The sequence below is a fragment of the Dromiciops gliroides genome, chromosome 5 (assembly GCF_019393635.1).
Source record: "Dromiciops gliroides isolate mDroGli1 chromosome 5, mDroGli1.pri, whole genome shotgun sequence".
NCBI classification, from domain to species: domain Eukaryota; kingdom Metazoa; phylum Chordata; class Mammalia; order Microbiotheria; family Microbiotheriidae; genus Dromiciops; species Dromiciops gliroides.
Genome location: NC_057865.1, coordinates 163,918,649 through 163,936,007, shown reverse-complemented (window position 1 = coordinate 163,936,007; position 17,359 = coordinate 163,918,649). Strand labels below are relative to the sequence as shown.

The following is a 17,359-nucleotide window of genomic DNA, read 5'->3' as shown; positions in this document are numbered from 1 at the left end:
ATAGGGAGAGGGCCTGGACCTGTGATTTCACCATCACAGGGAACTCCCTGTGAGCACACTCCCTTTACCAATACAGCTTGGTACCTTCTCAGGAACTTATAGTCTTAGAGAATTGCTTAGCAAACCAAGACATGAAATAACTTACTAGATTCAAGGCCAGCTCTCTCTTCCCCATGCCACAATGCCTCTACATACCATATGCTAATAATTGTCCTTTAATCCTTAAAGTCCTCTGGCCAGTGAGAACACTATAAGGAATCTGGGGGGCTATGATCTCCGGTATATACAATACACAGCAGAGAGCTGGCTTTGGCATCAGATGACCTCTGATTTTTACTGTGACATTAGGCCAGTGTCTTAACCTTCCTGGGTCTCAATTTTCTCATCAGTAAAAGGAAGGGGTGGGGCGAGATGGTCTCTGCATTCCTTTCTAGCTCTGAATCTACTATCCCATGGGTTCTTTAATTCTCTGACCTGAACTGTCCTCAAGAGAACACATGTAGATACTGAACCTAGTGGTTTCCCAATTGCTGGTTTCTGGGTCTGAGAACCATTCAGGGAACAAAGTTCTACTAAGTCCCTCCCCATATGGTGGTCCAGGTAGTTGCTGAGCCGCTTAAGTCACGTCCAAGTCTTTGTGACCCCATTTTTGGGGTTTTGTTGCAAAGGTTCTGGAATGGTTTGCTATTTCCTTTTCCAGCTCATTTTTCAGAGGAGGAAACTGACACAAACAGGGTCAATTTACTTGCCCAGAGTCATATAACTAGAAGTGTCTGATTTGAAGTCATGAAGATGAATCTTCCTGACTCTAGGCCCAGCATTATATCCACTGTACTACCTAGCTGCCTAAGGTATGGTGGTAGATGCTATAATAACAAAGCTCACTTGTAAAAACTTAAGATTTGATTTGGCTGTACACATACAAAGGTATTATTTAATTCTGTTTTAAGTGCTGACTACTCTGATTTATTCTTGGCCTTTCTGGTATTCCTGTTGAGCAATCTGAGCACAGAGATAAAAAATTGTCAATGTGGGTACATGATCTTTTTAAGTCAACACAAAGTTATGCAAAGGAATTGTATATTTAGTTCTTTTGATCAACTTCTTTACTTCACCCATCTTAAATCCAATATTTATTAAACTATCCCTATGAGGAAAAGAAAACAGGCAGGCTTTCAGAGATGACAAGAAAAGATTCCTTGTCTTTGTTAGATTTTAGGCCCTTATTTTGTTATTTCTTAGTATCCTTCCCTTGCAAGGTATTTTAAAATCATCTTGACCATCCCTTCTCCCAAACAATTGTTTCATAGATGAAGACACTCCTGTACCACAGGAGATAGGGATTCAATCTTCTAACAAGTGGCAGAGCTGAGATGAAAATTTATAGTCACTGGGTCACTAGTCTTAGCTAAAAACCTCACTGCCCTTCTTTGAGAAGAACCACCAATGATTCTATTGGTTTAAAAAGTCATGACCCTCCCAGTGATAGAAGAGATGAACACAGAAAGGTGGTAGAAGAGTTGAATTTTGATTTTTCTTAAATCTCTTCGCAGAGAAATATTCCCAGGCAGTATTGCCACCTGAGCTTTATGAGGAAACAGTACTTTTATCATAAGTTCAATCAGTTCCCTGCCCAGAGCTTCCTTGACAGTGATAATGTTCATCTTCTTATGGAGATAGGTAGGAGATAGTAAGCTAGCAAGTAGTACCACCACAATGCTTTCAATGATTCTCATTTTTCTCTTCTTCTTTAAATTTTTTCTCTTTTCCCTTTTCTTCTGGTCTCACAGACTTAAAGTATTATACAGACTATGAAAAATTGGAAGGTAGGGGTGTGCTGGAGCCAGCTCACCTGGGTTTGGGAGAGCTGATTAGTAAATTTTCTACAATCCTTTGTACCTCAGAAATCAGGGGATGCTACAAACCAGACCTTGGTTTACTGTTTTGTTGTCTAGATTTGAGAAAAAAGATAGTGAAAATGTTAATAATGCAGATTAAACTTGAAGGAATGTCATGCAATTTTGTAGATCCAGTAGTTAAACCTTTACCTGCTCATCCATGGAGGAAGCCACAGAGATCATCTGGGTCAGCCCCAGGATCACAGAGAGACAAGGAGAACTGGAACTCAAACCCAGATCTTTTGATTTGAAGTCCAATGCCCTTTCCACAATACCACACTGCCTCATTCCCTAAGCTTTGTTTCCCCCAAGGTAGATCATTGCACTACCATTCTTTCCTCATCTACCATTTGTGCATGTCATGGATACTTTTGACAGTGTCCCAAAGCCTATGAACCCCTTCTCAGAATAATGATTTGAACCCAGGTCTTCCTGAGTCCGGGCCCAGCACTCTATCCACTATGCTACCTAGCTGCCCCATGGTTAGACGGGCACAATTTGGTAAAGTGGACAGGTTAGAAATCAGAAGATCCAAGCTTTGGCTGCAGCTCCATCACTTACAGGCAATATGATTTTTGGCAAATCACTGAATCTTTCTGAGCTCCAGTAGCCTCATCTTTAAAATGGGTATGAAAATAACTGTCATTATGCTGAGAAGTTAAAACAAAATAAAATTACTCATGACTGACATTTTGATAGCACTTGAATAAGTCTTACAAAGAACTTCCCATATATTATCGCATTCGATCTAGTTTGGTAATATACATGAAATTTTCTTATAAATGATAACATGCTATTTAAGTATCAGTATAAGGTGTTGTCATATTTATGATGATATTGTAGTGTTCCTTCACAAAAGTCTGATCCTGATGACATATCATGGCATGGAGATGACATTAAGTCCCAAGGGTTCTGCCAATAGGGAACAAGGTCCTTAAGTTCCAGTATCCTATACAAGCTTTAGGGACAGTCACAGAACAGAGCGGTTCTGCTTTGATAGTAGGTTGGCTGGTCTGTGATGAATTATTTTGATATAGCAATCCAAGAATCAGATAAAAAAGCAAAATGGCCTTTAGTCCTGGGTATCCTTCCTTCGAATTCTGTAGAGACAGAGATAGAATGGTGGAGGGGGGAGGGGACAGGAAATGTGAAACAGGGCTATAACTAAGGTAGTGCAGCCAGGACTTTTTCCAGGCATCATCATTAAGGGAAATTGTTTCTTGGAGGATGGGGAAAGAATTATATTATGCTTCCTGGAAGGAAGTAGGGTAGCCTGGAGACCAAGGAGAAACTTCCCCACAGAAGCCTGGTCCCTGTCATTGGATTTCCCCAGGGTCCCTTCAAAGTCCTCTCTTGCCAGTAGGAATGAAGTCCACAGGACCATGCCATCCCAAAGCAGTCTAATCTCTGTTTCCCCACAGGATCCAGACCTCGAAATACCTTCTATTCATAAGAAAGCTCTGCTCTATGAAAGAACTTCCTCTTGCCAAGAACAGTATATTTGTGGAGGGTCCAGGACCCTGAGGTTTCCTACCCACTTTGTCTTCTATCATCTCTCATCCTTCCATGGACTTTGGTCTTCACAATGTATGTATGGGATGCAGTACTGTCTGCAAGAACTCCCCTTGCCCCACACTGACAAGTGAAGAAATTCCTAATTATTCCTCTTTTGCTGAGAAACATGTAAGTTTTAGAGTATCTATAAACATTAGCCCAATTATGGGTATTCTAAATGTGTGTTATTTGTGCAGTAGCAATGAATGGACATTACAGGAACTGAATCCAGAGCCACAAATAGCATTTTTGGGGCATATACAAGGTTAAAAATTTTCACAGAGTAAGTAGCATGAAAGGTTCTTTCAAATTAATTTTTAAAATGATATTCAGTGAGGAATGGGAAAACCTAAGACACCAAACCTAATGGATATAGAGAGTCTAGGGGTATGCCCATATTGTGGCAAAGGACAAAGATCTTAGGACACTATAAAATCACTTGCTGCAGAGGCCATGGTGGTGATGGGAGCCAGGGAGGGTAGCCCAAGGGAGGAGGTCACATAGGGTACAAGGGAATAAGTAAGTTGGCCATCTAGTAACTGGTTCCTATTTTAACTAATTATTCTTGCTAACTAAGTGCTGAGCTCAGCTGTTTCTATGCTATAGAAGTGTCTAAGTAATGTCAGTGTTCTCTTAATGTAGGTGCCTTGGGGCAAAACTATAGTCACCCCACCTTAGTTGTGGCATTTTTAATAAAAATGAAACTAGAAGACAAAAGGAAGTTGAAGCTAAATGGAAGTTTAGCTCACAGGTTCTCCTTGGAAAAGCCAATAAAATAGCTGGTGGAGTTGATTTTTATCATGTGTCTATATCATTTCATAGGATATGTGCAGTTATTTTATATGCAGTACTCATCATGAGCACTTGTAAAAAGACCATTGGGAAAATAATTGTAGCTTAATAAGTCCACATCTGTTGCAGAGAATGAACAGGGAAAAGAATTCTAATAAAATCTTGATTAAAACAACAAATTAAATCAATACATACTTAAATACTTTGTAACTTTGATGCAGCAGGAAGAAGAGCAAAAATATTGAAAAGTATAGCTTGAGTTTAAGAAACTAAACAAAGGTTTATTGGATATTTTCTTCAAGGAGAAATTTAAAAGGCAAAGGCCATGGGGAGTACCAAGAAACATGACCAACCCCCCCCCCCCAACTACCTATGTTTTAATGGACAGGAAACAACTGGTCATAATTCTTGAATTGTCTGTTTCTATATAGACTAGTTAGATCAAAGAATGAAATTAACACTAAAATGGAAGAATAAAAATGAAAAGACATGGTATGCAAATGAAACAACTCTAAATTACTTAAACACATTTTTCAAGGCAAAATAGAGAAATGGACAAAGGGACAGACATCAATAAAGTTTATCACCATTTCCTAAGGAAGTTTAAGTGATGTAAATCCATTGCCAGTGGGAGGAGGTTAAAAGAACATATATCCTGCCCAAGTTAGCAAATGCTTGATCTCTTTGACAGACAAAGAAAGTGGCACAGAAGGGGAATGCTGGGTTGGAATAAGAGGATCAAGAAGGATTAGGAGCAAAAAGGGAAACACAAAATTGTAGAAAGCTGGTCAAGAAAACCAAGTAAAGCAGATCATACTGAAGGCATTTAAGGAGGACGACACTGGAAGGATCAGAGGCAGAAAACAGAAAAGATCTGACTGGATTTCTTGAATTTTCTTTTCTCCATCAAAGACAATGGATTGACTGCAATTACATTTGAACGTGACAGGGTCTGCATGCTTCTTGAAAAGGTTGGGCTATGGCACCAAAGCACAGAAAGGTGAGAAATGTAACCAGACAAAATCAAGACCTTGTTCCAATTTCCCAACTTCATACTGGCTGTTCTTCATCCTGCAATCTCCCTCCTCACTTCTGCCTCCTGGATTTCTTCAGACTCAGCTCAGAACTTCCACTTTCTTCAAGCTTTCCCTCATCCCCATTACTAGCATCTTATTCACACTAACATCCACTATATGCCAAGCACTGTGCTAAGTGCTATGGTCTCATCTGAACTTCACAAAACCCTGCCAGGTAGGTGCTGTTATTATCTCCATTTTATAGCTGAGGAAACAGAGACTAACAGAGGTTAAGTGTCTTGCACAGGATCATTAAAGTAGTAAGTGGCTATAAGCCAGCTGAGTCTGGATTTGAACTCAGGTCTTCCTGATTCCAAGCCCAGTGCTCTACCCACTAAGGCAAAGAGACAAAAGCCATGGGGAGCACCAAGAAACATGATACCTAGCTGCCATTAAAAGATGAGCTTCTTGTTTCCATCTTTGTCCTCAAGGCTTAGCATAGTGCCTGACACATTAATAATGCTTGTTGACTGACTAACTGACCCACAAATCATTCAAAAGAGTTTGGCCTATCTCTACCTCAAAAATTAAAACGATGAAGAATAGGGAAAGGTCTACTGTTAAAACTATGCTATGCCACTGGGTAAACAGTCTACAGAGCTTTCTTCAGTACACAAGTGAAAGAAAATGCATATAGTCAATAAACTGGACCTAGAACTAAGAGGAAAAGAGCAGGCTATATTATATTTGGGAAATATAAATTTGGGATAGTATCTGAGAAAGATAGAGTGCTTTTTGACCAGCTAGGTGGCATAGTTTATAGAGTGCTGAGTTTGAAGTTAGGAAGACTCATCTTCCTCAGTTCAGTTCTGGCCTCAGACACTTACCAGTTGTGTTACCCTGGGCAAGTCACTTAACCCGGTTTGCCTCAGTTTCCTCATCTGTAAAATGATTGGGGGAAGAAAATGGCAAACCACTCCAGTGACTGTTAAGAAAACCCCAAATGATGTCACAGAGAGTCAGACATGACTGAAACAATAAACAACAATGAGTGCTTTTGATGACTCCAAGCTTCTCTGAATCAAAAAGCTATCTTTTAAAACATCATGCAATATCTTCTGGTGATGGTGCATGGCTGCAAATCACATACTACTTAAATATCCAAAGAACCAAGACGGCATTTCCACAGTGGACACAGAAGAGCCCCAGAGTAGGCAGTACGAGGCTGTGCCCTATGACCAGAGAAGATATATGCCCACAATGGGATCTAAACGATATTAATAGGACAACTGCTTGTACAAACTGTTTTCAAAAGAAGAAAGTCATTAGTAATTATTTGCATAATTGTTAAAAATTACTAATAATCAGAAAGATGCAAATTAAAGTAACCGTGAGGTATTATAATACACATCAAGTTAGCAAAGCTTATAAAATATGGGGAAATTCCTAGTTTAAGGGGCTACAGGAAGGCAGCACATAATTTCATTTCCTAGGCAACTGTGAACTGGTTCAACCATTGCAGAAAAAAATTTGGAATGATACAAATGATATTTCTGTATCATTCAGATCCTTTTGAACCGGTGCTTCTGCTACTGGAACTATGCCTCAAGGAGATTACTGACAGAAAGAAAAGATCCATATGCACAAAAGTATTTATAGTAGCACTATCTGTGATAACAAAAATCTGGGGAAAATATGTGCCCAATGAATGGGGAATGCCTGAACAAACTTAGGCATATGATTGTAATGTAATATTCCTGTGCTACAAGTAAAAACAAATACAAAGAATTTGAAGAAACCTAGAAACGATTTTACGAAGCAAGAGAGAAGGAAAAAAGGAGAATCAAAAGGATATACATAATCTATAAAATAATGTAAATGACATTAACATTTAAAGGAAACAAAACTCCAGTGAAATATAATGGAAAATATTAGCACCTTGGAATTAACACCAAAAGACATATTCTCTTGTTTCTGATAATACATAAATTAACTTCTGTAGGATAGACTTTGTTGGGTTGTTTGAGCAGTTGTTGGGAAGCATCTATTACATAAGACAAAAGTGTATTAATAACATTTTTTTAAGTTATCATCAAAGAAATAAATGACTGAAAAAACAGGTGGGTCTGTTAGAGATTGAGCACAAGAATGAACAGGTGGATGATACTCATGTAAAGTCAAGAGACCTAGAGGAACAGCCCAGAATACTGGGTAGATAGTCCATAGAGAATTCTTAGGAATCCATGGACAAGAGTAACATCAGATGAAAAGGAAACTATGAGTTTGTATCCTGCATTATTAGGGTGAGTTCCTACATTGATAAGATCACAGATCCATCCAAGTATGGAAGCACTGAAATATTATTTATCAACAATGGGTGACTTGTGAAGAGGAATCTTTTGACCATTAGGAACTTTGAGTCTTTAGCATTCACCATTAACACATAGACTGTAATATTAGGGGTATTTGAAGAGATGTCACGTGGAAATGGGATTCGATTTGTTCTGCATAGTTTGAGAAGTCTAAATTAGGAGCCGTGAATGGGCGCTGCAGATCAGGAGATGTCAGCTACATGTGAGGAAAAACTTCCCAATAGAATATGCCCAAAGTTGAATGGACCGCTTCTGTAAGGAGTGAGTTCCTCATCACTGGGAAGTCATCAAGGGAAAGCTATGTGACTCTTTGTCAGGGGCATTGTTGCAGAGGAAATGACTGTTCTTGTATGGGTAGGAGTACTTGAACTCTGGGCTGCTTTCCACTGGAGGTCCTTTGATCCTGTTAATCTGCTGGGACTGTGCTTTAATTACCACACCATCTCAGCAGAGTGACTTTATCTAGGCCCTGTCCTTTAGATGTGCTTGGTTCCAAATATCAATCATCACCTCTACATGGACAAAGGTTAGGCAAGTTAAATTCTCATTCAGTTCTGTAGATAAGTGCCATGGTCCAAAATGATAGTCCCTAAAAATGTGGATAAAATGAATGGGCTGCTAGAATAGTGTAAAGAAGGTCTACAGAGTGCATAATAAAGTATTGGGGGTTGGGGAGAAAGAAGATTATTGCATCTTTGTACCTAAGATGGCTCACTTTTGGGGGGTGGGGTGGGGCAATGAAGGTTAATAGACTTGTCAAGGGTCACACAGCTAGTAAGTGTCTAGTATCTGAGGCCAGATTTGAACTCAGGTCCTTCTGAATCCAGGGCCTGTGCTTTAACCACTGTATCACCTAACTGCCCCCCTCACTCCCTTTCAAGTTCCAAAGTTAGGGAAGGTTTAAAAAAATATTTAAATTTCAAAGCATTTGTAATTATAAAACTATATGACTTCCACTTCATAGTGTATGAGGCTTTTTTAGAGTTTGTTTTGGTGTTGGAAAGAATCCAAGGTTTGATTTTGCTTCTTATTTTTCTATAACCTGAACTCGCCTTTGTGTCCCATCCCCCATGTCCTCAGCTCCTAGTAATAATAATTTTTAAAAAATGGACCATAGCCTTATCCTCCTGCTCAAAAGCTGTGATGGTATTCTCACAAGCTGTTTAGAGGCACAAAATGCCTTATTTCTATAACTCAACAATCTACACAGGGAAAATTTCATTTTGAGACAATATAATAAATAATAGGTAAGAGGCAGGGTGGACTGGGGATAGAGGACCTGACTTCAAGGCTAACCTAGGTCCTAGTCCTGCCACTTACATATACTGTCTGTGTGGCCCTGTCCAAGTCATTTAACCTGAAAATGCCCCAGGCAATTCTATGCCTGTAAATTGCAGAATAGTTAATAGCATCACAGATTTAGAAGCCTTCTGGTCCTACACACACAATTTAAAATGAGGAGACTAAGGCTCAGAGATGTTAAGTGAATTGCCCAAGTGTCAGAAGCAGGATTTGAATTTGCTTTATGAACTACATCTTGCTGCTTTATATGCTGATATATACTGGAAGAGGGAGTTTCTACACTGGAAATGAAGCTCTCTAATGTGATAAATCACAGACTTGTAAAAATAACCAATCATGTCAGTTGTTTGTGTATGGATATGTGTATGTATTTATTATACCAAACAACTTTTTAGTGAGAAAGTACTCCACTGTTTGAGGCAAATTTTGTATTCATACCTTTAAGTACACTTGGTTGAATTTGTTCCATTCAAGTATTCAATTTGTTGCTAATTCTGCCCCCTGGTGGAAGGTGATAGTTATTTCCTTCAGTTGTCTGAGAAGTCAATTTGTAGCCAAAAGAAATAAAGTGGACTGTGCCTTATGCCCATCAAAAAGGGCAAAAACACTGGAATGAAAGCAACATGGTGCAATGGAAGGATCACTGGCTCTGGTGTGAGATAACCAGAGTTCAAATCTCCCTTCTGATGATCGTGCCTGTACTACTACTTGGGTAAGTTGTATAATTTCTTCATCTTTCAACAGTGCGTACGTGTGTGTGTGTGCGTGTATGTGTGAATTAGATGGTCTATTATGTCCCAGGCTCTAAATCTATGAACTGTAAAATTTAAACCATAATTATGGCTGATATCAAAGATGTTTTTTTCACCAATAACTGACAAGTTTTCTTTTTGTAAGTTATATATATATATATATATACATATCTATCTCTCTACATAATACATATATGCATACATTGTGAGATAATCCTATATAGGAAAAAAAAAGAATGAATTTCTATTTCATGGGATGCTTGCATGATTATGTAGTGTATGCAGAGCATTTTCATGACTGATGATATACTGATTCTATTAGAATTTAAACAGTTTTTTCACAGAACCAACCTAGTTTTGTGATTCCCAAATCTGTATTTCCTTAAATAAGAAGGTCTTTACAGCTTGGTCTGACTAGAATCCTTTGAATCACTTCATCAAATTCTGTAGAAGGAGGTGTGTTTGTAATTTAAAAGTCATTCTATGAAATTCTGGTATCTTATAGTTTATGTATATCCTGACCCAGTAAAAGAAAACATGAATCTGTAAATAAGATAAAATGAGGGAGTAATTCTCTTACTAAAGTTCTAATTTGATACCTCATTATGGTATGGAGGTGATCCTGGATTCCTGATGGCTATGTCCCTGTAGGGTAAATTCTTTCAGGTGTGACTAGAGGCATCCAGATGATATAGGGTATGATATAGAATATAGAACTTGGAGTTACAAAGATCTGATTCCAAATCCTGACTTACACACTTACTAGCTTGTGTGACCCTGGGTAAGTCACTTAACCTCTCTATGCCTCAGTTTCCTCAAAGGGATAAGAAAAGCAACAACCTCACAAGGTTCCTGAGAGGATAAAAGGAGATAATATGTGGAGAGTACTTTGCAAACCTTAAAGTGCTATATAAATTCTAGTACTTGTTGTTGTTGTTGTTATCACTAGAAAGACAGAGTAGGGGTCAAGTGATAGCCTCGATCTCTTTTTTTTCCAAGGACCATCCTAAGTTCTGGTAGGCTTATCAACAGGTTGTCAGCAGGGTGCTGAATTTTTAGACAAGACAACTTTCAAAGCCTGTCTCCTAAGCTGTAGGAGAGTGATGGGGGAGGTTTGCAAACTATGTCAGCAGATGAATAATCAACCAATCGATCAATCCATCAGCATCAAGGACATACTATTGCCTGGCACTGTGCTAGGGAGTTGAACATTCTAAAAATCAAAAATCTTTAAAGTACTGAAGCAAGGAGGTGATTGTTTACTTTATTTAGAATTCTTTAAATTAGCAATATATTGTACTGCATTTTAAAATATGACTTAGTGAACAAAAATGATTTACATACAACATTCTGGGGATACAAGTTTTCAAGAAATCAAAAGAATTTCAGCATTGGAAAGTAACTCAGAGGATGCCTAGTTTAACTTATGGCTGAGCAGGAATCTTGTCTATAACACCCCCTGCAAATGGTCTTCCAGCTTCTGTTTGAAGGCTTTAATTAGGGAAAACCATTATTTCCCCAAGCAGGGCATTTCAAGTTGGGCAGTTCTGCATGTTTCCTTAAATAGGATAACTTGTATTGAAAATGGTAAGGGGAAATGTCTTCCCAGCTGTATGTTTTACCCTTTAAAATAATTCTGGAATTGCCTTTGAGATAAAAACTCATTCTGATGGCTGTTGGACCATACTGACTCATGCCATCTAGTGGTAGCTACCAGAGAGTACTTTGCAAACCTTAAAGTGCTATATAAGTTCTAGTTCTAGTTCTAGTTCTAGTTCTAGTTCTAGTTCTAGTTCTAGTTCTAGTTCTAGTTCTAGTTGTTGTTATCACTAGAAAGACCCAGAGTAGGGGTCAAGTGATAGCCTTGGTCTCTGTTTTCCAAGGACCATCCTATGTTCAGGTAGCCTTATCACCAGGTTGTCAGCATGAGAAGAGATATACAGAGGGTTCTTCTACCTTACATATAATGCAGCAAACCACAGGCAGACAGTTTTATGCCATCTACACAGACTAATGAAGAGTCTGGGACATAAGAAGAACTGTAAGAGGCAGAATGATGGCATAGGAAGCTCAAGTTGCAGGGATAATACACTGGGAAGACATATGGGAAGCCATGGAAGAAGGATGATGTGGAGGAATGATAATAGGAACTCTGTACTGGAGCTCCATCCTATGCAACAGTGTAAGTGACTGAGGCTTCAGGTCAATCAATAACCGTTTATTGAAATACCTACTATGTGTAGGGCACTGTGCTAAGTGCTAGGGGATAGAAAGAAAGGCAAAAGACAGTCTCCACTCTCAAGGGGCTCACAAGACTAATGGGGGAAACAACATACAAACAATGATAAAAACAAGCTATGTGCAGGATAAATTGGAGATAACCAACAGAGGTAGAGCACTAGAATTAAGGGGGACAGGGAAAGGTTTCCTACCGAAGATAGGATTTTAGCTGGAACTTGAAGGAAGCCAGGAGAGAAGCTTGGAGGAGATATAGACCCTATTTGTGTTCTTTGTAAATAAATCTGTTTAACTTTTGAGCCTTGTGTACTTACAAGAGAAGTTGCCAATAACCTACTGGGTGATATCAGGCAGGAAGTTCCCAGGTTATCTGGGTATGTATGTGGGGGAAGCCAGAGAAATGAGAGAGAGAGAAATTTCTCTTGGTATATTTGGGCCCTTTGTATCCTGTGAGACTTTTAACCCAAGGATTGCATATACAATTAAAAAAAAAAACCTCAGCTTTTTTGTGTACATAGAAGGTCATTTTACTTTTCCCCTATGAGTATAATAATAAAAAGGATGTGAAATTAAAAGAGTATTTGATCCAGGCCCTCTCAAATATCTTCTAATTAAGCCAGAAACTAGCTAAATGGAGATATTGTACTTCAGCTCCCATACATACAAATCCCCAGGAGAAGAACCCTGATACTATGGTTTCCGGTAGAACTGCTTATTCTCTTCACTTGGAATCATTCTAATAACATTCCTTTAAAGTTGACATGGTCAGGATTCAGGAATTTTGAAATCTTACTAGAGCATTTTTTTGGACATGAAAACTACTATGTCCTCCATTTTCTCTTTGTTACCAGTTACAACAGAGTCCTGCTCGTTAAGAAAATTAAGAATTGGGGCAGCTAGATGGCACAGTGGACAGAGCACCGGCCCTGGAGTCAGGAGTAACTGAGTTCAAATCTGGCCTCAGACACTTAACACTTAACTAGCTGTGTGACCCTGGGCAAGTCACTTAACCCCAAATTGCCTCACTAAAAAAAAAAAAAAAGAAGAAAATTAAGAATTGTGACCTGTTCCTTTAGATGTCCTTAATTGCAGTTTGTGAGCTCAAAAATAATGTTTGATTGTGGTCGGTCCATATTTTAAATATATTTTTACTTAAAATATATATATATATATATATAACCATCCAAATGAGTACCATCTTGGTATAAGGGATTCTATAATCCAAGCCATTCAATATTTTCTATCATTTGCCCCTTTTATCACTTAGATCTTTTGTCCCCAGTCAGCTCTCATAAGGAACAGGGAGGTGGCACAGTGGAGAAAGTACCAGGCCTGGAATCAGGAAGACTCTTAAGTCCTTGTTAAGTACAACACTATTTCTTAAGTAATTAGTGTAACATTATTTCTTAAGTAAGTAGTGCAACAATATTTCTTAAATATGTAGTGCAACATTATTTCATTATATAAAAGATAAGGAAACTGAGACTTAGAGGAATAAAATGACATAAACAATTATACAACAGAGAAGTGATAGACCCAGAACTTGGACCAAGTTCTTATAAATATCCATGTTTTTGCAAGAACTTTCAAAATGGTCTGCTTTATGGGTTACATAATGAGGAACTGTCTTCCAGGTGTCCATAGACCTGTTGCCTGGACACTTATCAAGGAAGTCCAAGGAAATTTCACAAGGACCAAGCCCCAGAAATTACAGCCTTAACATTTCACATTTTGCTGCACGCAGTTCTAACTCACAGAAATGTATACGTCAATACAATAAACCTTCTTACAGAAATCTTGGAAGCCACAGTTTTAAATGTTGCTATCAAATTTCAGCCTTGACAAAGAACTCTTACCTTATAGATGCAGGATTTTGCATTCAAGAAGAATAGCTCAATGGTGGCATTATCCTTTAGGTATGAAATGCTTTCAATATAGAACCTGAAAGAGAAAATAGTAACTCAGGAGAGGCAGATGTTACAAAAGAAAAAAAGTCCACTGTTACTGTAAACTATAAAGTAAGACATTGAAAGAGGACCACAGTACATACATATACAAATGCGGAAAGATTTCTTAATTGGTGGGCATTTTCATATCCACTCAATAAATATTTTCTGAATTTTAGGAAGGACACCGCCAAATTGGAATGTATTGAAAGGAGAGTAACTAGGGTGGTGAGGATACTTGAACCATGTCATACTAGGAGCATCTCAGGGAAATGGAAAAGACCTGGGGAGAGAAGGTATTATATGTGAAGGAATGCCATGTGAAAGAATAATTCGTATTAGTCTATTCAGTCCCAGAAGGCAAAACTATAAATAATGGATGAGAATTATAGAGGGGTGGATTTCAGTTCAACATAATGATGGTGTGGGGAACCCCACTTCCTAAGAATTTGAACTGTCTCAAAGTAGAACATGCTACCTCAGGATGTAATGAGTTATCCATTACTAAACATCTTCAAATGCAACCCAGATAACTATTTGACAGGGATGTTGTAGAAAGAATCACCCAGCAGGTAATTGGACTTTATGACCCCTGTGGTTCCTTTAAACCATAAGATTCAATATGTTTATGATACACTTCTTTAGGAAGAAACTACATTGTAGTTTTAGGCACAGCTACATCTGTCCCTTACAAACTTACCTGATACCTAAGGTAATGGGTCTGCCATTAATTTGGGAGAGTAGGGCTTCAATCTCATTTTTTCTTTAATTCTTTCTTCATTCTTCCTTCAACTTGTCTTGCTATTAATAATATTCACTATTAAGTTATTCTTTATACTCTAAATCAGAGGTGTCAAACTCCTGACCTGAACCAGACTAAAATGTAATTGTGAAATGTTTAAAATAAATAAAAACATAATAGAAGACAAACAATGTTAATTTGTGCTTTCCTGAGTCAATAGGTAGAATGCAGGGATCCATTTGGCACAACTGCTCCAAATGGATTGTGTTCATTGGAATGTCTTTTTCTAATAGGCTGAATAGAGTTGAAGAAGGTACCTTGCTTTAGTTGAAAACTACTACAATGTCTCTTTCCAAAGGTGGGGAGGGGCTTTCTATAATTTCTACATATCCAGAGAAAGAAAGATAAGTGTTCCTAATTCTGTGCTACTAAGGCATATGGTACCATGTGAAATTGAATTTATACACATCTGTAGTACAGATGGTTCTTAGAAGTTTATTTTTCCCCAAGATGAAAGACACTGAAATTATTTAAATTCACATGCACAAAAATGTATCTTCACACATTAGTTTCAGGGTTTACTTTTTGCTAAAACACTGCCTCTGCAGAATCTGCGGCCACATAGAGATGCACAACGTAGCTTTTAATGCCAGAACTTTGACTTAAAACTGGCTTGGATATTATAACTATCACCGAGTAAATTTTAATAAGGGATAGTGACTGATAGTGTTTGTTTCTTATATATCCAAGTGACTCCATTTATTAAAGTTTTCTAAAAATGGAAAAATAATTGGAAGGGATTACTGATAAGCATGACTGGTGGAGCCAAGATGGCAGATTAGAGGCAGCAACCCAGCCAAACTCTCCCAACATTTCCCTCCAAACAACTTCAAAATAATTTTTAATTGAATTTTGAAGTATCAGAGCCAACAAAAGGTTAGTGTTAGACATTTTTCCAGCCTAAGACAACTTAGGAGGTTAGCAAGAGAGGTCTGTGACACTGGGGTGGGGGATGGCTCCCACCAGCTGCAGGCACAGAGTTCCTCGTTGTTGTTTATCCTTCATTCTCAAAGAGGACCATGACATTGGGGTAATGTCAGACTTGCAGTGAATTGGATTTAAGTGAGGCAGGGCTGTGCAAAGTCACCAGCCTCACTTTGTTTTCCAAAGACTTCTAGCTCCAGTGGCAAGATATATATCAGGACAACTGGATATGTCCCCAGATGTTTAAGGTAAATGGGGTTAAGCCACTTGCCCAGGGTCACACAGCTACTAAGTTTCTGGGTCCACATTTGAACTCAGATCCTCCCGATTTCAGGGCCAGTGCTCTATCCACTATGCCACCTACCTGCCCCCATTGCCTCCCTTACCACCATCTCAACTGCTATATTTCCCTATTGAAATCCTATCCACCCAGCTTTAGTCCAGCAATTTCGAAAAGCAATTTGGAATTATGCTCCCAAAGTTACTAAATTGAATATACTCTGGTCTCTACCCAGAAGAGATCAAATTGTTTTGTTTTGTTTTTTGGTGAGGCAATAGGGGTTAAGTGACTTGCCTAGGGTCACACAGCTAGTAAGTGTTAAGTGTCTGAGGCTGGATTTGAACTCAGGTACTCCTGACTCCAGGGCCGGTGCTCTATCCACTGCGCCACCTAGCTGCCCCCAGAAGAGATCAAATAAAGAGGAAAAGGACCTATATGTAGAACAGTATTTATAGCAGCTTTTTATTTTTATTTTTTGTAGTTTCCCCAAACTGGAAGCTAAGAAGCTATCTTCCTACTGGGCAATGGCTAAACAAATTATGGTATATGAATATTAATGGAATATTATTATGCTGTAAGAAATGTTGTAGTATATAGCTTCAGAGAAAACTGGGACTACCTCTATGATCTGATGTAGAACAAAGTAGGGAAAGCTTGAAAGATAATGTATAGAATAACAACAACATTATAAAGTACTTTGAAATTCTTTAGAACTTGGGTCTATGTAATAATGATAAAGCTTGTGTTCAGAAGACTGTAGATGAAACACATTGCTTACATCCTGCCAGAGAGGAAATGAACTTAAAATATACAGAAAGCATACAGCCATGGGTATTGGCCAAATAGGGAATTTGTTTTTACCATATTATGCATTTTTATGATGAGGGTTTTGGGGGCAGGATTGGGGGTGTTATTCAACAGAGGGACAGATAATAAATGAATGTAAAAATAAAGTTATTTTTTAAAAATTAAATCCTACCCATTCTTTATAAGGAAAAAATAACAAAGTAAAAGAAATGTAAAAAAATATTGCATTTTTTTAAAAGAAGGAAAGAGTGACCATACGCAAGTTTGGTATCATTTATGCCACTAATTAAACTGTATACTTTTTTTTTTTAACTATTTAGAAATTACACCTATGTGAATTGCATGTTAAATTCTGCAGAAAATGTCACATTTGCTGTAGAAACTCTTTTTCAGCTGTGGGAAATAGACAGGACTCTGTCATTGACTGGGTGTGAGGGCCTTCTAGGATAGGACTCATGCTTTCTAAGCAGGAGAGCTGGGAAAGGTGGAGGCCACAAGGCTTCTCCTCAGGTACTTTGAGAAGCAGGTAAAAATATGTGATTAAAGGCAGGCTTCAAGGACACTGAGGTGGGGTTGAAGTGTTGCTCAGAGTCCAGAAGAATCTGCCTCTCCTCAGATTGTTGCAGGCATGAAGAGTGTTTTTATACCTCGGTCTGTCCTTAAGTTTCATTTCCAC

The 17,359-nt window shown here is 38.3% G+C and overlaps 1 protein-coding gene across 1 annotated transcript in view; it reads right to left on the bottom strand.

The window, feature by feature from the left end:
* The window catches only part of FRMD4A (FERM domain containing 4A), a 313,453-nt gene that overhangs the window by 149,428 nt on the left and 146,666 nt on the right, over positions 1–17,359 (bottom strand). Inside the window, exon 6 of the mRNA XM_043967592.1 lies at positions 13,781–13,865. Within this exon, the coding sequence (XP_043823527.1) occupies positions 13,781–13,865 (85 nt within the window). The remainder of the gene's footprint in view (positions 1–13,780; positions 13,866–17,359) is intronic.